Below are 22,609 nucleotides of genomic sequence, written 5' to 3' on the forward strand. Positions count from 1 at the left end.
TTGGCGGAGGATTTCAGAGGTGCGTGGAAACACCCTTGCTTCTAGGGTCCGCAAAGAGCACCCCCAGCTTCTGTCAACGCCTCGGCTCCTTTGACATCACTGCCGACCCCAGGATGGCCTGGGCTGGAGGAGCCTCGCCACGTCTGGGTTCCCCCTGGCTCGCCTAGCCTCCGGTGGCCAACAGGCGGCTCGGGCCTTAGGGAACTTCCTCGGCCTTGGCCTTGAGCCCGAGGGGCGGGCGCTGTTTGCAGCCGCCCCGCCCCAGCCTCGGGCCGCGCCGCGGGTCCAGCCACCTTCCCAAAGGCCCAAGCGCCACTCTTGCTGCGTGCCTCGGCGCGGGCCCTTTAAGGTCCGGGGGTGTGTGACGGGCCCGCCCCCTCCCCGAGACTCCGGCCTCCCGTTAAAGGGGCCGCGCCCTCGGCGCCCGCCAAGTGCCAGCCGGGCGGAGGGCGCGGAATCTGGCCGCGGGCCGGCGGGCGGGGAGGGTGAGGGCGAGGGCGCGCTACGGCCCCTCCACACCATGTACACCATCACCAAGGGACCCAGCAAGCTGGTCGCGCAGCGCCGCACAGGTGCGCAGAGGGGCCGGCAGGGCAGGGAGGGCCAGCCGGGGTCCGCACGCGGTCCCCTCCCCCGGCGCGGCGGCGGCTGAAGCGCCTTCCCGGTGCCCGCAGGTCCCACGCAGCAGCAGGTGGAGAGCAGACTCGGAGAGCTCCTGAAATGCCGGCATCCCGCGCCGTCGACCCCGCAGCCCCCACGGGCGCAGCCGCCGGGACCCTGGCCCCTGTCGAGGTGAGACGCCTGACCCCGGCTGGAGACCGGCCCTCCCCTCCCCTCCCTTCCCTCTCCGGCCGCCGTGGGGCCTGGAGGGTGACCTTGGGGAAAGGTTAGCCACATGCTTCGGGCAGGCACGGAGGGGGCGGGGCGCGCCGACCCCGCACGCGTGTGCAGCTTAGCCTCCCCACCTTCGCGCTTCCGCCTCACCTGGCGCCTTGCTGGGTCGGAGGGGCCTGGGCCGGATACCCCTCCGAGCCCTGTGGTACCCCGAGGACCCTGAGACGAGAGAAAGCCGACTGGCTCGGAGGGGCTCCAGGCGGCTGAGTCAGGTGCCCTGACCGACCTTGGGCTGCGAGGGCCAAGGTTTGAGATGAGCTGCCGGGGATTCGCCCTGGAGGGCGGTAACAAGGTGGCCCAGGAACTGGCTCTGGCCCTGGCCCACAGGAAGCCTACCTCTGCCCGCAGCGGGAGGCTGCCAACCCTGCGCTTGCAGAGCAGCTGGGGGAGAACTGCACGTGGTTCCCTCTGGCCCTGCCAGGCCACTGCTCTCCTGCCCTTCACCCCAAACACCCTGGCTGGGTGCAGAGACCCCCCCGCAGATGCTCAGGGGTTGCTGGAGTTGTGGGTTTTCTACCTTTTCTGACCAATTTTGCTGTAGGAATCTCAGTCCAACCACTTAGGCCTCCAAGTGACTGTGACCTGGAGGTCAGATCCCTCATCCTCCTAGGCTTAACCTTTAACTTTTTGGCTCAGGCCCTGGCCTCTGGTTTCACTTATTCTGTGCAAGTCCTGGGCCCAGGGCTTTGGACCAAGCCCACCCAGGCCTGAGGGCTCCTGCCTCCTGCCTGTGGGTGGTTGGGGGCAGCAGACTTAGGGCCCGTGAGGCAGCGCTGAGGCAGCCTTGGTACAACTTCCCAAGCCGAGGACAGACAGCTTCCAAGGCTGGCCAGGAGGTTAGGGGCGGTGTGCTGTGCCCTTCCCCCTCATTATTTATGCCCCGCTCAAGATGCTACAGGTGGGGGCAGTATGTTGGGACCCTTCCAGGCTGAGGCCCTTCCCAGGGGCCTCCTGCAGGGAGCATGTTGACACTTCGAGGCTGGTCCTAGGGAAGAAAAGTTTCTAGGCCAGCCACAGGTGCCTCCTGGGAAGGGAGGTGAGTGGGACTTTGGGAGATACTACCCAGGACCGGGGCTGTACTGTGACACTGCCCTGTGACATCAGACTTGGTCCTCACAGCCACCCTACCTCCCAGAGGAGGGAACAAGGCATAGGCGTGTAGCCACCCTGGTCACCCAGTCAGGGAGCCTCCCACTCTTTTACCTGGAGAAACCCATTGCCTTCTTCTCCACAGCCCCTTTGCTGGGGAATGGGGAAGGCAGGGTGCATCTGTGGCAGGGTCAGGGTGTTGGGGAGAGAGGTGGGAAAAGTTGTGCAGAGCCCTTAAGTTGCTGCAGCCAGCCAGGTCCCAGGGATTGGGGTGCTGGTGCTTGGCCCCACAGTCCTGTGTGGTGCTGTGTCCTGCTAGCTGCAGAGGAGCTATGAGACGGGTCCCCTCTTCCTGCTGAGGTCACACCCCCTTCCCTAAGCTGCCCCCAGCAGGTCCTCCACAAGGGGGAGGCCCCACCCCAACCCCTGAACCTTCTCAGGGGACAACCCTCTAAAATCACTTCACCCAGACTTGCCCTCGAAGAAGGGAGTGCTTGGTGCACCACCAACGCTTAGGTTCCAGTTGGGTGCAGGTCTGGGTGCCACTCAACAGGCCACACGAATCTGTACCTCTGATGAGCTCTCACTCCCAGCGAGAGAAAGATGAACAGAGTCGATATAAACTCTCTGGGAGAAGAAAACCTGGGGCCATGTGACCACCTGATGGTGTGGGGAAAGATGGGCACATGGGCTGGTAGGGAAGGGGGCTTGGAAGCTCTACTGGGTTTTAGGCTTTGGGGTCAGATAAGCATACAGTTAAGTTCTGATACTGCCATCCAGTCACCGCAGGTGACCTTGGAGAGGTCACTTTCCTGTTGAGCCCAGTTCCTGGGAGCCCAGTGGTCTACCTTGGTGGGTAGTGAAGCAAATTAAGTCAGAGAATGCCCCTCTTGGCACTGAGCAGGGACTGGGGTGCTGTGGGATGGAGCTAATAGTGTCCCTGGGAGCTGGCGCAGAACAGGGTGGGAGGTGGTGTTCCTCTGAAGGTGCACATAAGAGCCGTGCCCTTTCCCCTAGAGGGCCCGCAGAGTAGCCTTATGTAACTACCAGCCGGGGTTGGGCATGTGCCTGCCTGCTGGGGCCCCTTCTCAGCCCCCTCCAGGACACCATCTAGGTCCTTATGATTCATAGCTCTTGGCCCTAAGTCTTCCTTTTTTCCCTTTTACGATCTCTGGTCTCCAAATTTTCCTAGAGTTCATGGCCTTGCAGGGATTGGGGGAGCAGGTGAGGGGCCGTCCCAGTTGAGGACAACTCAGGCCTGAGAGGAGCCCTGCCCCTCTACATTCTCTATGGCCACGACCCTGTCAGCCTGGAGCTGGCGGGACCGGTGCCCCTCAAGATGCTCCTCTTTATTTTAGTGCCCCTCTCAACTGAGGAGGAACCCCGAGCGGCGGTGGGGCACCTGAGCCCAGGATGGCGAGCAGGCCGGCGGGACCGCGAGTGCCTGGCGGAGTGGCACGTGCAGCCCAGGACTCCCGGCTCCCACCTCCTGCTGTAGGTGTGGGCCCTGTTCCCTCCATGGCCCTATCCCAAGCTTCATGTGTATAAGGGCTGGGCCAGGTGCCACCAGCCAGGGCAGCCCATCAATGCCCTGGGCCTGGCTGGCTGGGATGGGCCCAGTGGCCACCTAGACATTGAATGCCCACCAGGCTTAGCTCCAGCACCCAGGACCATCTCCTCACTCAGCATTCCTGCCCCTGTGAGCAAGAGAATAGCCCCTTGTCTGGGGCTTGCAGGGATGGGCCAGGGTTGCAGTCACACCCTCCCCACTCAGGATGGCCCACTTTGCACTTGATGCTCTTGGGCCAGACCAGAGCTGTCCCTTGGGGCTCTTCCCTGCGGGGCCTGGGGCAGCCAGGAGAGGGAAGGGCAAAGGCCACCAGCTTTTGCTTGGGAGCTTCCTCCCACATTGGGGGTGTCGTGAGATGGAGAGGCTTCTGTTGGGGAGAAAGGACCAAGAACTGTGCTTGGTGGGTGGGGTGGGGCCAAGTGACTCAGGGCAGAACCTGGGCTGCTGGGGTCCTGGCTGGTCCAGGGGAGGTGGGAGGCAAGTGGCCATGGGGGTTCCTGAGAGACACTTGGGAGGCAGCCTATGTGCCTTGAGTCCAGAACTCTGCTGGGGATCTGGGACACAGAGCTCCCCGCACTCCCACCTGCAGTCTTGGGCCTGCCTCAGGGCCGGGGGCTGCAGGTATGAGCCGAGCTGCTGGGGGCACAGGCCTGCAGGGGAAAGGCCTGGGCTACTGTCTGTGCATGTAGCTTCCCTGGGGTTCAGGGAAGTGCCCAGGTTGAGCTTGGCCAAGGGGTGGTGGGTGTGGCCTGAGGCTGCTCCAGGAGCTCTGCCAGGTAGCACCTGGCTTGGAACAGTTGCTGACCGTCTCCTCCCCCTTCCTGCAGTCCAGGGCCGAGGCTCGTGTTCAATCGGGTGAATGGCCGGCGGCCCCCTGCCACATCCCCATCCCTCGAGGGTACCCAGGAGACCTACACACTGGCCCACGAGGAGAACGTCCGGTTTGTGTCCGAAGGTAGTGTTGAGGTCCGAGGCTGTGGCCTGGACTACTGGTCCTCTTCCCACTGTAACCTGACTCGAAGTGGCCAGAGAGCTGGGCTGTTCCTAGGCTGTTGGCCTGTTTCTCTACCCAGCAGGCTGCCCACTCCCAGTTCTGGGCTGGGATCCAGGGTGGCCACCAGGCCCTGGGGCGGGAGACAGGGTGCCAGGGGCCTGGCTCAGACTGACCATCTTCTCCCCACAGCCTGGCAGCAAGTGGAGCAGCAACTGGGTGGTGGCCCAGCCGGTGAGAGTGGGCCAAGGCCTGTGCAGTATGTGGAGAGGACGCCCAATCCCCGGCTGCAGAGTGAGCCCTCCCCCGTCCTCAGGGAGTCCCCTCCACCTCCTCCAACCCTGACCTGGGCTCAGCCAGGCTCTAATCCCAGGGGATCGGGAAGAGGACTAGAGCCTGACCCAATTCTTCCCAGTGTCTGCTACATTTGTGGTCTGGGGGATGTGCCTGTGGTCAGCTCAGGAGGGTGGGGCTGGAGGGATGCTGGTGGTCTGGGAGGTGCATCACCACCCAGCCTTTTACTCTCCCACAGACTTCGTGCCCATTGACCTGGATGAGTGGTGGGCACAGCAGTTCCTGGCCAGAATCACCAACTGTTCCTAGTCGCAGCCTCAGAAGGAATGCTGCCTGTGCAGGGCCTGGCCCTGCCCCACGCTGGACCCTCTGCCAGGAGAGGACCATGGTGCCCTGTCTACCCACGGCGGCAGGCCGTGCTTCACTCTGGGCCTGGCCAGGCGCCAGCCACACCTGAAGTGCCAGCATTTGGACTTTTGCACTTGCTGACCCCTTGGCCCAGCTGTTCCAGGCTGCCAGGGACCAGGGGCTGAACCTGACTGACCTCAGTCCTGCTCACTGTGCCCAGGGACCAGCCCGTGGGGCTGGTGGGGAGGAGCTCCAGGCTAATAAAGTTGAGAAACTGCCCTTAGGGAGAAACCTTTACTTGGTAGGGGGGATGGGAGGCCCCTTGTGTCCCAGTACCAGGTCCAGCCCAAACTTCCCTTGAGGCCTCATCTCCCCAAGGCTTAAGTTTTGTCCAACTCTGGCCTTTGGCCTCTTACCCAGACCTCCTGTGTTCTGGACCAGGTCATTTTGTATGGAAGCCTGTGGACACCACCCTGCCCCACCTGACACCCACTTCCCCTTCCTCTTCTTGTTGGCATTGGCTAGTGTCTGAACCTGGCCTCAAGATGGGAGAGATGTTACATAACTGGTCCTGGGATGGGGTCCCAGTTACCCAGGATGGGGGCCAGGTCTCAGAAATGCCTGGTGCTGACTCTGAATCCCCCAGGTCTGGCTGTGGGACAGTGGGTGAAGCTGTCCCACAGGTTGGGAGGGAGCCCTTGGGGTCCTGTGGGATACTGCTTTGCCTGGGGGTCAAGCTGACCTTTGCGTGCGGTTGACGCACAATGAAGTGTTAGTACCCCGATTGTGGACGCTGCCTATAGAGAGCTAGAAAACAGGGTAGGTGTGGAACAACCCCTGCCAAGCGCAGCCCACAGTGTTTGGAGTGCGTCTCATTCCCAATATAAAGATGGGCCCCACAGAGAGGTAGGAACGTCCCTGGATCCCACAGCGGGTCGTGCAGGAGCCTCCCCACGGGGTCCCGGCTTGGGACTGGCTGCAGAGGCCAGGCGGCAGAGGCACCTTCCTGTAGCGGAGAGGTAGTGGCCTGCCAAGGTCCTGGGGCGTCCCGGGAGGCTGCAGGTGAGGAGGGTGTTCCGCCCGCTGCGTAGTCACGTGTCCGGTCCAGCCCCGCTGCGGTCACGTGCCAAGCCAACCCCCCCCCTCCACCGCCGCCGTGCGGTCACGTGTCACCCTGTCGCGTCGGGTCACGCGCCAGGCCCCGCCCCTGAGGCGCGGTCACGTGCCCTGCGCCGTGACGGCAGAAGTGGCGCCGTTGCCAAGCGGCCGTTGCTAGGCGCACGCTGCGTGCTTTGCGTCGGGAGCGCGGCGGCAGAGGCGGGAAGCGCGAGCGGCGGCGCCATGGCTCGAGGTAACGGCGCGCGGCTGGCGGGTTGGGGGCCGGGGTCTGGGGTCTGAGGTCCGGCGCTACCGCGGACAGGCTGGTGCAGAGACTCTTGCGGAGCCCAGTCCGCGCGCTGTGCTTGCTGTCATCGCTGGGGAGCGCGCAGACCCTGCCCCAGCCCCTCCCTGGTCCCTTGATGGGTCTGGCTCCTGGGAGCAGGTCGTCATGCCTCCGTGTCCCCCAGCGTGTCAGCACCCGTTCCTCAACGTCTTCAGACACTTCAAGGTAGATGAGTGGAAGCGGTCCACTAAGGAGGGCGACGTGGCGCCCGTGACGGTACGTGGGCCAGGACACCTGGCAGCAGGAGCCGGAGGCCTCCGCTCTCTTTTGGGACGCTTTGCTGATCTCCCCTGGCGCTCCCTAGGTCTCTTCGGGACACCGTGCCTCTCATGTCTCTCTCCAGGACAAGACCCTGAAGTGCACCGTGTATCGAGTTCGGGGCTCTGTTTCTGCTGGCAATTACATCCAGCTCCCCAAAACCAGCACCCAATCACTGGGGCTGACAGGACGATACCTATACGTGCTCTTTCGGCCCTTGCCCACCAAGCACTTCATCATTCACTTGGATGTGTCCACCGAGGTGCTAAGCTGGGGAGCAGGGGCTGCCTTTGGGGACCCTGCACTACTGTTGCCTCAACTTTTCACGGCTGTATTGTGTTCTCACAGGACAGCCAGGTTATCCGAGTGTCCTTCTCCAATCTCTTCAAAGAATTCAAATCAACAGCCACGTGGCTTCAGTTCCCTTTTATCTTTGAGGCTGGGAGGTCCAGGAAAGGTAATACACGGATAGGGCATGAATGGGACACAGATGGTCTGGGACAGGAAGCTAGAAAGCCCAGGGGGCGGTGGGGCAGGCTCCCTCTTGCATGGCCAGGGGCAGCCTGTTGTTTGGGGGCAGGTGGCTGTGGCCATAGAAGTAGGGCCAGGCCAAGGACAGAGAGTGCTGTGGGCTGGCTGGTGAAAGAGTAGACGCTGACCTCAGTTTGTAGACCTGGCAGGTATGATCCCTGCTGGTACCCGCTGGACCTGCCTGCAGATCGACCTGCACGACATCCTCCTGGTCTACCTGAACCGGTGCTACAGTCACCTCAAGAGCATCAGGCTGTGTGCCAACCTGCTAGTTAGGAACCTCTACACCAGTGACCTGTGCTTTGACCCAGGTAAGGGCTACCCTCCACACCCTGTGTTTAGCCTGCCACCCACCTGCTCCGACTCTCTGTATGTTGGCCTCCCCACCCTCCTTCCCCCCAGGTTCTCAGCCCAGAAGGGGTCCACATCCCTGACACTTGATGAAATACCACCTTGGAGCCTCCTAGCTCCCGAGGCACCCATTGAGGAAGGTGGTGGCTGGACCAGTGGCTGGGCAATACCCTGCCAGCACCCGGTGTCGAGTCTTGCCTGGGCTGAGAAAGTGAGCTGGGTGGGTTTCCCTGGACCTGGAAAAACTCCACTTTTTGTAGCTGTCACCATTGCTGAAGCCCGGAGGGCAAAGCTGCCTGTCACCCCTGTACCTCGAGAAATGGCATTCCCAGTGCCGAAAGGGGAGAGGTGGCATGACCACTACATCCACATCCGGTAAGCGGCTCTGCTTGTCCTGAGGGAGGCTGGGTGCAGGGAGGGCAGGGTGGTCCCTGGGAACTGACTCTCCCTCCACCCTGCCGAGGTTTCCAAGTGACAGCTCAGAAACATTCTCCGAACCGGTTCAGAAGAGCTGTTCCCTTCCTGAGGCAGGTGGGCCTGTGGGGCCAGTGGGGACCTGGGTTCAGGCCTGCAGGGCCCATGGAGCTCAGTGGGAGAGGGGGGCCTGATGCTGCATCTGGGGAGGTGAACTCAGCAGAGTGGTGCCTGCAAGGGAGGCTGTCCCAAGGTCCCAGAGCAGTGTGGGAGGGTCTGATTAGGGCACCTAGTGGCCTCAAACTTTCCATCTGGGAAGGGGTGCTGGGGCCCAGGGTAGGGTGGTGGGGTACAGCAGTTGATGTGGCTTTCCTCTTGCAAGTGGGCAAGGCTGGGGCCCACTGCTGCCTTCCTTCCCAGTGCCTTGTGGCCCCATTCTCGCAGGCCTGTCTGTACTCTCCTCAGTGAGCTTTGCGGTCCCTTCTGCATTGTAGTCTTACCGGGGCATGTGCTGCAGCTTCTTCCTCGTCCGGTGGCCTTCAGCAAGCAAGTACAGGACAGTGTGTCCCTCAAGGTCCAGAAGCTTGGCCCTACAGCCGTGAGTACCCTTTGCCTTGGGAGATGTGGCAAGGGGTGATGCCCCCAGGGTGCTGACAGGCACCTGTCTCTTTGCAGTCCCGCTGGGCCCCTTCGGCACCCAGACCCCTTCCAGAAGTCAACCTGTCCTGTGAGTGCTCAGAGGTCTCCAGTGTGGGTGGCCCTAGTGGCCATTGCCAAGAGCCCTTCCCCTGGGTTGACAAACGTGCAGCTGGTGACAGTATTCACATATCTGCTCATAAGCCTGCTGTGGAGCCTGCGGCCCCAGAACATACAGCCTCACAAGAGGTAAGTGCCTGTCCTAAGGAAGGTGGGGGCTGGGCTGTGCCTTCAAGGGGGTGGGGATTTGATGATATATGGATAGTGAGCTGCTGGGCCCTAGCGTACTCAGAATACGCGTGGGCCAGATAGTTCCTTGTGACAGTTGCTTCTCATTCAGTTTTTTGGCAGAAAGCAGAACCAACAAGAGGTGGCTGTGGGCAAGAATCGCTTTCAACAAAGAATAAGGAGGTGGTCTGTGGGGGGCATCTCAGGCTCTAGGCTGGGGCAGGACCCTGGGTACTAGAGGGTCTGGCACTGTGGCTGGCATCTTGGCTTCCTACCACAGAGCAGCTGGCAGATGCCACCAGGACCTAGTGGCCTTCTTGGGAGGGAGGAAGCAGCTCTGGGTGGAGCAGCCTTGGTGAGACAGGGGTCTTGCTACATGGGGTCTAACTGTGAGTTTGCCTCTTTCAGAGCTTCCTGCCAGATCCAGTTCTGAGGCTCAAGGGGGTCATCGGCTTTGGAGGTTACAGCACCAAATGGGTGAGGGGTCCCGTGCTCCTGTTGGGTCCTACAAGGGTCAGACATGCAGAGGGGCAGTGGGAAGACCCCCACTGGACGTCTGAGTTCCCCCAGGTGTTGGCTCCCTTCACTGCTGTGGACACCCATCCCTGCCCAGATCTGTACATGCTCAGTGCTTCCTCAGTGTGATGACTTCCAGTTGCAGGCATCTGTTCCCTTGTGTTGTAAACACTGAGTCAGTGCTGGTCCAAATGCTTGAGCTTCCAGAGAGCTCTCGTACATCCTTTCAAGCTTTGGTGCGTGTTATCCAGCCAGGATCCAGACCAGCCATGTGGGCTCAGGTGTGGGTGAGACTTGCAGGTCCCTGCGGGGGCAGCAGGCCCTCCTGGATGTGGGCTTTCAGTCTTTGTAGGCTCTCTGGCCTTTTGTTACCTGCACCCTGAAATTTCTCATGTTGCAAACAGGGCTTAGAGGAAGCTCTAAACGTGCACACACATGTGCATCCCGTTGACTCCTGTGTGTATGACTTGGAGGAATGCAGAGGTAGGGGGATGAGGCCAGCCAGCCTGTGACTTCAGCCTCTGGCCTATGTATGCAGGCCCTGTGGACCCGGGATGGGGCTGCTGTCGTGTACCCTTGCCATGCGGTCATTGTCATCCTGCATGTCGACACCCGGGAGCAGCGTCTCTTCCTTGGCCACACAGACAAGGTGGGCACCCCTCCCACCCGCCCCAGCCCAAGGGTGGCTAGCATCTGCAGGCATGTGCCCTCCCCAAACCTGCCTCTCCAGGTCTCTGCCCTGGCCCTGGATGGGAGCGGCTCACTGCTGGCCTCAGCCCAGGCGCGGCCCCCCAGCATGCTGCGCCTTTGGGACTTCCAGACTGGGGAGTGCCTGTCCCTGTTTCAGAGCCCAGTCCTCACCATCTCCTCCCTCAGGTGGGTGCAGGGCCTCCAAGGCGGGTGGGGGCCGGCCCCAACAACACTGACCACCTCCTCTATGTCTGCAGCTTCTCGGACAGCGGGGCGCTGCTCTGTGGCATCGGCAAGGACCGCCATGGGCGGACGGTACTGGGGCCGGGCCAGGGAGGTGGAGCCGCCTGTTCCAGGGTACAAGCTGAGTCCAAACTGCTTAGGGAACAAACATCCCCCGCTGACCTCCCCCAGCCCCAGTGGGCACCCCTGCCCCACACATCCTTTGGAGTTTCTCGGTTTTTATCCCTCCTGGACGGAGCGAACCTTTTAATGACTCATCTCACCCTCTTTGGTGGTGGGTTCTGCAGGCCTGAGACAGCCGTGTTTTATGTGTCAGCTTCTATGAAGTTGGGTGTCTCACCCAGGGCTTCTCTTCTACTTGTGGTTGGCATCTTCTCCTTGTTTCTGCAGATGTGTCTGTGGGTGCCTGGGGTGGGCACATGTAAAGTTCCTCCAGGCTGTGGGGGCTGACTTCCTTACACCCTGCTCCTTGAAGGCTCAGGCCAGCTTTGTAGGGAGAGGCCAGACAGGGAGGCGGACAAGTGAGTGGGTGCTCAACGTGGGCCTGTTGCAGATGGTGGTGGCGTGGGCCACAGACCAGGTGGGGCGAGGTGGAGAGGCTGTCATTCTCGCGAAGGCACACACCGATGTTGACATCCAGGCATTTGAGGTTGCCTTTTTTGATGAAACCAGGTGACCAGCTGCCCACCTGCCTACCCTTGGTGCTGGGATGGGCCAAGTCATGAGCCCTCCCCTTCTACCTGGCTCACCCTCTCACCCCTTGCAGGATGGCATCGTGCGGCCGGGGCAGTGTGCGGCTGTGGCGGCTGCGAGGCGGGGAGCTGCGCTTCTGCCCTGTGGACCTGGGGGAGCACCACGCACTGGAGTTCACTGACCTGGCCTTTAGGCAGGCCCAGGACGGCCACACACTGTGAGCACTGCCCTCCTTCCCCTAACCAGCCAGGTGGGGTCCTGCTCCTTCCTGCCTTTTTAGCTCTCACCTGTTATCTCTCCAAGCAGCTATGTGTGTAGCCGCAGTGGCCACATCCTAGAGATTGACCACCAGCACATGGCCGTGCGGCATGCTCGCCGCCTCCTGCCCATGCAGACCCCTGGTGGCCCCCTTCCACAGAAGCAGACCTTTAGTTCAGGTAGGTGGGCCCCACTGTGTTTGGGGGAACAGCCCTGATGCTTTGGGCTGACCCTGCATCCCCACACCCCAGGCCCTGGCATCGCCATTAGCAGCCTCAGTGTCTCCCAGGCCATGTGTGCCGTGGGCTCCGAGGATGGCTACCTGCGCCTCTGGCCCCTGGACTTCTCTTCTGTGCTCTTGGAGGCAGGTGGGGCTGTGGTTAACACGTTGCCACTTGGGTTGCCACAGGAGGGCAGTGTCTCTGGGCTGGATGGCAATATGTGGGGCTCAAAGGGGCCACATCCTGAGCGTGGGGTCCACCATTGCTGAGCCTAGGAGTGGGTGGTCATGGGGGAGCTGCCTGTCCCAACCCACAGGGAGACAGGGCTCCAGACAGCAGGGAAACAGGTTTGTCTGTGTCCTGGGAGGGGGCGCAACCTGGATGTGGTCAGCCTGCCCAAGTTGGCCCTGGTGCCAAGCCCACCCCACTTCAGGCCTGGGTGGTCACTGGCCCATCCTGCCCACAGAGCATGAGGGCGCCATCAGCTCCGTCCTCATCAGCCCTAATGGCCTGCGTGTGCTGTCCGCCACCTCCTTGGGCCACCTGGGCTTCCTAGATGTCCCATCCCAGGAATACAGTGTGCTGGTACGGTCCCATGCTGCTCTGGTGGTGGCCCTGGCCACTGACTGCAGCCGGGGACAGCTGGCCACTGTGTCCCAGGACCACACTGTCCGCATCTGGGATCTGGCGACCCTGCAGCAGGTAGGGTGTGACGGGAGGAGAGTTGGCCAGGAGGGAGGGACTAGAGGGCCACAGTCCATGTGAGGCTAAGCTGAGGCCTGGTGGGCGGGGCCCAGGATCCTGCCTGTGTTGGGGAGTGAAGGTTCAGGCTACTGGGAGAAAGACTAGCTCTCAGGCCTTGTGGCTAGCTGGTCTCCCCATCCTGTCTGTCCTCACGTGGCCCCACCCTCTAGTTGTACGACTTCATGTCGCGGGAGGAGGCCCCGTGTGCCATCGCCTTTCACCCCACACAGCCGACCTTATTCTGTGGCTTTAGTAGTGGGGCTGTCCGCTCCTTCAGCCTGGAGGCTGCCGAGGTCCTGGTGGAGCATAGGTGAGTGCCTGGCTGGTCCCTGGCCCCACAGATACCCATGGTGGAAGCTGGGGTGGTGTGTGGGTTTCCCTGGGGTGTGTGGGCATCCAGGTAGGGCTGGGGAGGACTGTCCTTCTACAGGAAGCCCCGCCTTCTGCTGCTCCTTGGGGACTCAGCCAGACGAGCTGTGGGAGGTCTGGGATGATACAGCTCAGGGCCACAGTGGTGGGCATCGTGTGTGGTACAGATGTCACCAAGGAGCCATCACCGGCCTGGTCACCAGCCCTGACGGCAGCTTCCTGTTCAGCTCCTGCTCTCAGGGCACCCTGGCCCAGTACCACATCGGTGGCCCCTGGTGCCGAATCCTGCGTATGGCAGGTCAGGCCTCCACACCCTGTCCCACCCTGGCCTCCCAGCCATCCCCTGGTCAGGTCCCCGTAGGGGTGGGGCTCGTCTGGCGCCTGCTGACAGTGGTAAACTGCATTCCATAGCCTCACTATCCAGACTGCTGGGGCAAATGGTTTAAGGACTCACCAATCCCCCAAAATTTAAAGTCAGTGAGGGTTTGTGCCCACCCTGCCCCAGGAGGAGATAAGCAGCAGTAGGGGTTGGCCCACCTGAGGACATCTGCTTTTTCCCATGGCCACTGTAACTCTAGCTAGCCAGGCTGTCACTTGGTGGTCACTCCAGGAGAACTACTAGCTATCCTGGCAGTATGCAGTGCCCACTGGAGTCTTGGTGCCTTCACATCCAGGCCCCGTGCACTGGCTGCTGCGGGATCTGCCCAGCCCAGGCTGGTGGTACCTGTAGTTGAGGGAGGGGGCAGGTCCCTGGCCAGTGGTGCCCACTGCCTGCCCAGCTGACTGCCTCCCCTTGTGCTGCCAGCAGCTAACGTGGTGTGCCTGGACTCCTGCCCGAGCCCCAATGCCCTGGCGGTCAGTGGGGACAGCCGCCTGCTGGCCTTCGTGGGTCCCTCCAAGTACATGGTGACTGTCATGAGCACAGCCTCGCTGGATGAGGTGTGTCCAGTGTGGATGGGGCCACACCAGCCTGGCCCACAGACCCAGTGGGTACCCCTGAGACTGGTTGTTGCATGGCTCCCCTGGGATCCACCAGGGTGGATGGCGGGGGCAAAGGTGGGAGGCCACGCTTACTTCAAAGAGGACCTTGGCCCTGCCCCCGTCACGGACACAAAGGATGCACGAGCTACGGGTGGGCCAGGCAGGGTGGGGTGCCGGATGGGTGACCAAGGCTGCCCACAGCCCAGGCCCTGGCTCTGGGGGCTCAAGCTCTGCCCAGAGGTCGTGGCAGAGACACTCGCTGCTCTCCCTCAGCTGCTGAAGATTGATGTCAGCGCCCTGGACCTGGCTGGCAGCTGCCTGAACTCAGCTATGGTCGTCTGCTTTGGCCCCACACCCCCTGGCCACCTACTGGTATCCACATCATCAAACATGGTCGCAGTGCTAGACGCCTTGTCGGGCCGTGTGGTCCGGGAGGTGAGCCCAGGACCGTGGCTGGCAGCCTAGCCTCCCCATCCTTCCTGGGTCCAGCCTTGGTGCCTGCAGTGCCTGGAGGAGGGGGGCCCTGGGCCACCTGCTGCTCCTGAGAGGTGGCATTCTCTGAGAAGAGTGGTTTCCCTGTTTAGTAGTCCTATATGCTCTTATCTTCTCCCCCAGCTGTGCTGTGTCCACCCTGTGGCCTGCTCCTCCCTAGCTCTTAGTGGGGATGGCCGCTTCCTGCTAACAGCTGCTGACCGGGCCATCAAGGTGTGGGACTACTTGGCACAGGCCAGCCCTAGCTGCCAGGTATGTGCCCTGGGCGGATGCATGGCAAGGTGGGGGTGGGAAGGAGGGTGGAGGATAGTCCCCCAGGTTCCCCCTGTGCCTGCTGGGGCCTGACATTGCATGAGGGCCTCTTGGTTGGTCCCCAGACTCTCTGTCAGGCCTGGGTGCTGGGAGGACGGTGGGGTCCCCAGCTGTGCCTCAGGGGTCTCTCTGTATGTGACACTGCTGCCCTCAGGTATACATTGGCCACTCAGAGCCTGTGCAGGCCGTGGCCTTCACCCCTGACCAGCAGCAGCTCCTCAGTGTGGGAGACGCCATCTTTCTCTGGGACATTTTGGCCCCCACTGAGAGGTCCCCCCCAGGAAGGCAAGTACCTGCCCTTGATCTACATCTACCAGGCCTCCTGCTGTGCCCTCCTCTCCTGACACCCTCTCTTGTTGCCTCTGCAGCGTTCAAGGCTCGCCCAAGGCCCCTCCAACGTGCAAGGCTAGTGAGTGGTCCCACCACACTGACAGGCTCTGTGGTGACATCTAGTGCTAGCACTGTAGCCGCTATGGGTGGCCCAGCACTGTTCTTTTCCTGGGGGTCCCAGTCAGAGCTGGTGGGTGTGAGGGGCCAGGCATGCCTCCTGCCACATGCTATGATCTCTTGAGGCCCTGAGCACAGCTTGGTTCTTTCCATCCTCAGGCCTCAGGGCAAGACAGCTGGAGGACGTGGTATCTGGGGCCAGTGGGCTCCCCCGGCAGCAGGTGCCTGTGCCATCCTGGGCATCCCCACTCCAGCTGGGCATCTGTGCCAGGCCCTCCAAGGGCCTTGATGGTGAGGACAGGGGTTCTGAGAGGGCCTTTGGGGGCATGGGCATCCAGCTCCCATCCTGACCGCCTTGCTGCTTCAGACCTAGGGGAGGGGTGGGAGGGGCTCTGTTCTCTCATCTCATTGTCTCCCCCACCTCCCCAGGCACTTTCTCCATGTCAGATGAGAGCCATGGCCTGGAGGAGCTCCGCCAGGCCTCAGGCCTACCTGTGCTTATGCAGAAGGAGGCTGGCAGGGCCGGTGATGGGGCTTGGGGGGGGTGGTTACAGGGGTCCCCTGGGACCTCAGCAGGCCTTTCCACTCCCATGGGTGGCCCAGTAAGCAGGGGAGGTGCAGCAGGGTGGGGCAAGTTCATTTATAACTGGACATGGGCCAGGTGCATGTGCCCTGTGGACTTCAGATGGTTTCAGAATGGGCAGTGCCCCTGACAGCCTGGGGTTTGCTCTATGAGATAAGGCATGCTCACCTACAGGGCAGATGTAGAGCCTGCAGCCCTATTGGGCTAGGTGGACGGTGGGGCATGAATCACTGTGCCCTCTGACCCCAGGCATCTCGCCAGCCAGGGTAAAGTGATTGCAGGGACAAATCACTGTTTGGTTACAGGTGGTTTGATGACATCTTGTGGCCTCTCTCCCTCCCTGACAGCTACCTGCAGCACCAGGAGAGCCAGGGTTCAGCCCACCACCCGCCCAGACTCCTACAAGCACTTCATGGCACGCTACAAGGCCTCCCCGCTGGCCAAGGTTGGCCACAGCTGGAGGGGTCCTCACAGCCCCCAGAGGCCCAGGGGTCAGGGCAGCACAGCCCTGTAGTTTCTGGGGATTCTCTTTCTCCCCAGTAAAAACAGATGCCATGGGGTTTCTCTGGGGTTGCTCCAAGTCACCACATGGGTCACCTCTCTGCCCTGAGCCCTGTGCTCTTGCTAGGCTAGTTAAGGCTCTTGCTGTCTTGCCGTCTAGACCCAGGCAATGTTCTAGCTGAGCCCACCCTCTCCAACCCACCATCCTGACTCCCTCCTACCTCCGCTTCTGCATCCTCCCCTGTGCCCTGCCCAGCCCAGGTCACCTTCCCTAAGAGCCCCTGGGTCCTGCAGTCCCTGCCCAGCCTCCCCCTGCCCCAGGTGCTTCCCACATCTCCATCTGCTTCCGTGTCTGCATACCCAGCTCCCATCCCTGGCTGGCCACCTTATACTGTCTTTGGTGCCCAAAATTCTCTGTTTGCCTCCTCCTGGGAGCACATACCTCCCAAGGCTCCGTCCCAGGCCCCGGCCTGACAGGCAGAGCCTGAGATGGTAGGGGTTGGGTGGCCAGGCTGTGCTGGGGTACCAGTGTCCTGGGTCCACTTCCTCACAGGATCTCTCCTTATCCCCCGCTGGCGACGAGCAGCTGCACCTGAAGGCTGTCGTGGGCTACAATGGGAACGGGCGGGCCAATGTGGTCTGGAGGCCAGACACAGGTGGGGGCCGCAGCACAGAAGCTGCAAGGTGGGGCTCAGCTCTGACCACCTATAGGCCAGGTCCCAGAGTGGGCATATTCTCCTGGTGGCACTGGGTGCTGCAGCTCACACACACTTGCCTCCCCTGATCAGGAGTCTGGGTGGGGGCAGGGGGGTACACTGCAGCCACAGCTGACGGCACTGCCTGCCTGCTCTCAGGCTTCTTCGCCTACACGTGCGGCTGCCTGGTGGTGGTGGAGGACCTGCACTCTGGCGCCCAGCAGCACTGGGTCGGCCACCCCGAGGAGATCTCCACACTGGCCCTCAGCCACTATGCTCAGGTGCCCAGCCCGCTCCCTACCCTGAACGCCCCGGGCCAAGGTGCGCCTTAGAGGCTGGGTCCTTGAACCACCTCTGGTTCTCGCCTTTGGAGCACTGTGAGGGGCACCCTTAACCCAGAGCAAGGGTGGGCCCATGGCTCGCGCCCTCTCTGCTCACCACCTGCTGTTTTGTCTTCCAGATCCTGGCCTCTGCCTCCGTCCAGAGCAGTACTGCCTTGCACTGCCAGATCCGCCTCTGGGACGTACAAGGGGGCTCCTGCCGGCAGCTCATCTCTCACCACAGCACTGCTGTCCAAGACCTGGCTTTCTCGCCAGATGACGGGTTTCTTGTCACACTGGGTCAGCAGGGAGGTTGGTGGGGGGCACTGGCCTCCGGACTTCCCTGCCTATACTGGGACCTCTGGGTAGCTGACTCTGTGCATCTCCCCCAGGGGACTATGGTGACCGCACCCTGGCCCTGTGGAGCACAGCCACCTGTGAGCTCATGACCTCTGTGTGCCTCCTGGAACCAGTCCATGGCGTGGCCTTCGACCCCTGGGATGGTGGTGTGCTCGCCTGTGTGGGCCGGGGTGCTGTCACCTTGTGGCTTCTGCTGCAGCTTGGGGCTGACGTCAGCCTCCAGGTGCCTAGGTTCAGAGGAGGTTTTGGAAGATGGGCTCAGGCTGGGCCCTAGGGCATCGTTGACCCACGCTGCCCTCATGTCCCTCCAGATCCACCAGGAGCCCATCCCGGAGGAGGTGGGGGCGTGCGAGCTGACCTCGCTCTGCTTCGGGCCTGCGCCCCTGCTGTACTGTGGCTCCAATGCTGGGCAGGTGTGCGTTTGGGACACACGTGCTGGCCGCTGCTTCCTGGTCTGGGAGGCCGACGACGGTGAGATTGGTGGGTATCTCATGGAACCCCTGTGGCCCTTGATAGCTCGGGGTTCGGCTCTCCCTGGGACCCCATGTTGGGTTCCAGGTACCTGGAGACAGGGCTCATACCACCTCCTGCCCCTAGGAGTGCTGCTGTGCTCAGGTACGCGGCTGGTCAGCGGCAGCAACACCAGGCGTCTGCGCCTGTGGGCCGTGGGGGCTGTGCCAGAGCTGAGGCGCAAGGGCTCCGGTGCCAGGTGAGCCAGCTCTCTGCCACCAGCTGGGTCTGTCCCCAATGGGACATGCTCAGGCAAGGCCAGGGCCCAGGGGCCAAACCATTTGGCTCCCTGAGCTCTCACTACTGCCACCCCTTTGACCCACTGCCCCACTAGGTCTCACTCTGTGTTCATGGAGCATGAGCTGACCCTTGATGGGGCTGTCGTGAGCGCGGTCTTCCACGACAGCATGGATATGGGTGTGGTGGGCACCACGGCTGGCACTCTCTGGTACGTCAGCTGGGCCGAGGGCACCAACACCCGCCTCATCAGCGGCCACAGGAGCCAGGTAAGGTTGCAGAAGCCTCCAAGGGGCTTCCCCCTGGTGCAGGCAAGGCAGCCAGCCCTCTATCCCCCCCAGGTACTCTGTGCCCAAGCCCAGTTGGGAAGTCCCAGGAGTTCCAGGACGAGGACTGCACACACCTGTGGGCACGGGGTCCATGCCGTGTCCACTCACAGCCCTGAGCCTTGTGGTCTTCTCAGTCTTTTCTCTTTTCTGCCACTTCTTTTCCTTTGTAATTTACTTGTGGAAAAAATCAGGTCATCTGGAGTCTCCATGACCATTGTTGGACCTGCTTCTCTGGCGTCCAAGAGGTCTGGAGGCCAGGCCAGGGTCTGGTTAACACCAGTCAGTCCCAACATCACCTCCTCCTGGGAACGGTGTGCGTCCCACGAGGAAGCATGGAGGGCTCGTGCCTCTTGGTGATGCCCTTGTCTGAGGGCGGGGGTTTTAGGGGGCAGCAGTCAGAGCTGTTGTTCCTTCAGGAGGGATGCAGCCTCGCGAGCTCATGGGTTTCCTGAGGCTTGGAAGGGGCACAGGTGGACAAGTCTGTCCTTGTGGACCAGGTCCCCAGCATCTGCCAACAGCAGCCATTACTCTCCAAGTGTCTTTAAGGGCTGGTGGGTGGGAACGTGGGTCCGGCTTCCCTGCTGTTACTTCTCTTAGTGCTCATGGAGTCCTGACCTCGGCCAGTGGCGGGTTCTTAAGTTGGCCCCAGAGACTTCTTTCCCAAGAATCTGTGTTTGTTTGGACATAAAAGTAACCATCAAAGGAACTCCCACCTGAAGTGGTGACAATTATGTGCTTTTCCCTTTTTTTGGTAACAGCTTTATATTGAGGTATAATTTATGTGCCACACACCTGTTTAAAATTAGTGGTTTTTGAAACGTTCACAGAACCATACAACCCTTGTCCCAGTCACTTCCATTCCAGAAGGAAACACCATACCCATTAAATACTCACCCCCATTTAGCACCCCAGCCCCTGGCAGGCACTAGCTGACCCTGTGTCTGTGGGTTTGCCTATTCTGATGGCCCATGTGGACGGAAACACACACTCCTGTCTGGCTTTTCTCACTGGGGCATCATGTTTTCAAGGTCCACCTGAGTTGTAGTGTCACTGCTTTACGCCTTTTTATTGCTAAATATGCTTCTGCGGTACAGATAGGACATGTGTTTATCTACCCGCTAGGGTGAGCTCAGGGGTGCTGAGTCCTTGACCTGAGCTGATGGTCACTGGTGACCTCCCTCTCCTGTGGACCACAGGTGCTCCAGGCTGTCCCCCTGCAGCTCCACCCAGGACCAGACTTTGCTGTCCCAGAGCCCGTGGCCCTGCCAGTGGGAATTGAACTTAGAGGTCACAGTCTGAGGCCCAGAGGGTCCCATCTCTTCTCAGCCAGACAGAGCTAAATCATTATTTTTTTAAGATGAAATGCTTAAGTTCATACTTACACTTGAAATTCAAATTCAGCATTAGGCTGTTTTATTTCGTCCCATGGTGCCTGGTGTCTGTCTTCTTTTTGTTACACTGAAGATCCTGATTTTCCTTTGATATACACAGTGCGTATATCCGTGCACATGTGCCACACGAGACAATCTCAGCCCCCTTCCCCCCACCCCCTCCCGCTGTGATGAGCCCCTAGGAAATAGCCCCTCCTTTGCTTCCAGTCTGCAGCCCTCTGGGATCACTGTGTTTTAGATTCTGTCAGGACAGTTCCTTCTGTGTCCTAGCAAGTAGACAGTCATGTTCAGATGACCAGTGGGCTTCTTGCAATTTGGACTCCCTTCTGGTCTAATTTGGGGACACCTGGGACAGTTTCTTCATATCACATGGAGGGGTTGGGGCCAGGCAGACTTGAGGGGGAGATCAATGCCCTGGTGAACAACCTGGCCACACTGTGTCCCCTCTCTGCCTGATGGCCATGTGGCCTCAAAACACTGGCTTCCTGCAGGTGAATGAGGTGGTCTTCAGCCCCAGCGAGTCCCATTGCGCCACATGCAGTGATGACGGGAGCGTGAGGGTGTGGTCCTTGGCCAGCATGGAGCTGCTGATCCAGTTCCAGGTGTTAAGCCAGGTATAGAGGGCAGGGGCACCTGGGCCTGGGAGTGCGTGCTCAGGGTGGAGCCCAGACCAGGTCCTGGCCCTTCCTGTTCTTCCTCCAGCCTTGCTGTCTGTCTGCAGCCTTGGGCTTAGGCCCCCATCTCCCCTTCCCAGGGGAGTGCTGATATCTTCCCACCATGGGTCCCCAGAGCTGCCTCTGCCTGGCTTGGAGCCCCCCGTCCTGCAGACGCCCAGAGCAGCAGCAGGTGGTGGCGGGCTACAGTGATGGCACCCTGCGGGTCTTCAGCGTCTCCCGAACGGCGATGGAGCTCAAGATGCACCCCCACCGGGCTGCACTGACAACCGTTGCCTTCTCTGTTGATGGTGAGGGGCGGGGCTCATGCAGTGACAGCGTGGCTTTTGCCCGGCCCAGATCACACCTTTGGGCTGAGGGTCAGGGGCTCACAAATAACAGCTTGGCTCCTGCCTGGCCCAGGGCAGACCATCCTTTCTGGAGACAAGGACGGGCTCGTGGCTGTGAGCCGTCCTCGCACGGGGATGACCTTCCGTGTACTGAGTGACCACCGAGGCGCTGGGATCTGCACCATCCAGAGCACGAGAAAAGAGGTGAAGTGGCCTCATGAGCCGGCAGGGCCCGTCCTGAGGATGCAGGCAGGGAAGGAGATAGGCAGAGTGGGGTGGGAGGCACCCACCAGCTCTTACCTCCCCAGTACGGAGACTTCAGGGCAGAGGGCATGGACCTGTGGCTGGCCGCCAGTGGAGACCAGCGGGTGAGCGTCTGGGCCTCTGACTGGCTGCGGAATCACTGTGAGCTCGTGGACTGGCTTAGCTTCCCTGCACCCGTCGTCACAGAGGTGAGAGCCCTGGTGGCCCTGTGGGCAGGATGCTGCCCACCGTGCTAGAACACGAATGTGTTGTGTCCTCTGCAGGCTTCCGGCTGCCTGCCACCCACCCTTGCTGCCTTCTGCCCCTGGGATGAGGCACTGCTGGTGTGTGTGGGCCTTGGCGTGCACCCTGAGGTGGTCTTCTACAGCCTCTACCAGAAGCAGGCAGGTGCACCCCTCCATGTGGTGCTGGGAGCCCGAGGGACCTAGGGCTGGGGAGGGGTGGGTCTCGGGGCTGTGGGAAACCCCCCAGTGCCTCGTGCTTGCTGCCTGCAGGTGGTGAAGAAGATCCCACTGCCTTTCTTTGCTATGTCCATGAGCCTGTCCCCCAGGGCCTGCCTTGTGGCCGTTGGCTTTGCTGGTGAGTGCTGGTGGGCATGGACTCTGGCCTGTCTTGAGTAGGGCTGAGTGGGTACACCCATGTCTCCACACTGAGTCATGCCTCTCACCATTGGGCCCTGGGTTTCTCCTCCCTGAAGTGCGATGAGGACACCTGCTCTGGGGGGTCATAGGGTCAGGAGATGAGGTGGGTGGGGTGCTGGGTTCCCCCATGAGGCATGGCACCCAGCTGGAGACAGAGCCAGGGTGGGCTGGAGGACCCCTGTGTCCTGAAGCCACACAGACACAGGGCCAATGGCACCCTACCTGCACTGCCCCACCTCACCCTGGGCTGTCTGCCCACAGAGCGGGTACTGACACTGGTGGACTGTGTGTCTGGGGCCGTGCAGGACTTTGCTGGCCATGACGACTCGGTGAAGCTCTGCAGGTTTGCGCCATCCAGCCGGCTGCTCTTCACCGTCGCCCACAATGAGATATTGGTGTGGGAGGTCATGAGCCACTAAGCTGCGGTAGGGACTGCAGGGTCAGGCGTGCCCTGTGGGGCTGCTAGGCGCCTGGCCCAGGCAAAGGCTCAGCCAGGCAGCTGGGTCGGCCACGGGCCCCATGCTGGGTCAGGGTGGCTGGGGGGCTGCACCCCTCCACCCTAGACTGGCCCAGGACTATGTGAGTCAAGATCTTGAACATAGGTGATGTGTTTGTTGCTTCTTTTCCTGAGGGCTTTTTGTGTTTTACCTTGTACAGTTCAAATAAATGTGGGTGTTGCAATGTGACACTGTCTGCTGGTC

The 22,609-nt window shown here is 61.2% G+C and overlaps 2 protein-coding genes across 6 annotated transcripts; both read left to right on the forward strand.

Annotated features, from left to right (window-relative positions):
• Positions 1-292: 292 nt before the first annotated feature.
• On the forward strand, positions 293-5,465 carry MCRIP2 (MAPK regulated corepressor interacting protein 2). Its single transcript, XM_031447517.2, has 5 exons — positions 293-572; positions 675-792; positions 4,381-4,508; positions 4,737-4,838; positions 5,077-5,465. The coding sequence occupies exons 1-5, from the start codon at positions 521-523 to the stop codon at positions 5,145-5,147; spliced, it is 471 nt and encodes a 156-aa protein (XP_031303377.1). The 5' UTR covers positions 293-520; the 3' UTR covers positions 5,148-5,465.
• A 1,017-nt stretch (positions 5,466-6,482) lies between these two features.
• Positions 6,483-22,594, forward strand: WDR90 (WD repeat domain 90). Of its 5 annotated transcripts, none has more exons than XM_064478270.1 (42): positions 6,483-6,537; positions 6,755-6,846; positions 6,974-7,150; positions 7,237-7,345; positions 7,560-7,730; positions 8,031-8,145; positions 8,234-8,301; positions 8,679-8,782; positions 8,860-9,069; positions 9,221-9,250; positions 9,517-9,585; positions 10,163-10,273; positions 10,355-10,500; positions 10,572-10,629; positions 11,111-11,229; positions 11,324-11,467; positions 11,557-11,687; positions 11,760-11,876; positions 12,196-12,431; positions 12,644-12,783; positions 13,010-13,140; positions 13,648-13,781; positions 14,097-14,258; positions 14,439-14,567; positions 14,782-14,912; positions 14,996-15,036; positions 15,234-15,365; positions 16,005-16,102; positions 16,712-16,814; positions 17,013-17,134; positions 17,314-17,473; positions 17,566-17,756; positions 17,845-18,013; positions 18,131-18,242; positions 18,378-18,549; positions 20,492-20,614; positions 20,790-20,964; positions 21,077-21,207; positions 21,312-21,455; positions 21,531-21,650; positions 21,762-21,846; positions 22,170-22,594. In XM_064478270.1, the coding sequence occupies exons 1-42, from the start codon at positions 6,528-6,530 to the stop codon at positions 22,325-22,327; spliced, it is 5,280 nt and encodes a 1,759-aa protein (XP_064334340.1). In that variant the 5' UTR covers positions 6,483-6,527; the 3' UTR covers positions 22,328-22,594. The 5 variants fall into 5 exon arrangements, with proteins under 5 accessions (XP_064334340.1, XP_064334342.1, XP_064334341.1 ...); XM_064478272.1 differs by having other exon boundaries at positions 16,745-16,814; XM_064478271.1 differs by having other exon boundaries at positions 13,651-13,781.
• The last annotated feature ends 15 nt before the right edge of the window (positions 22,595-22,609 follow it).

Source organism: Camelus dromedarius, chromosome 24, assembly GCF_036321535.1.
Source record: "Camelus dromedarius isolate mCamDro1 chromosome 24, mCamDro1.pat, whole genome shotgun sequence".
Lineage (NCBI taxonomy): Eukaryota > Metazoa > Chordata > Mammalia > Artiodactyla > Camelidae > Camelus > Camelus dromedarius.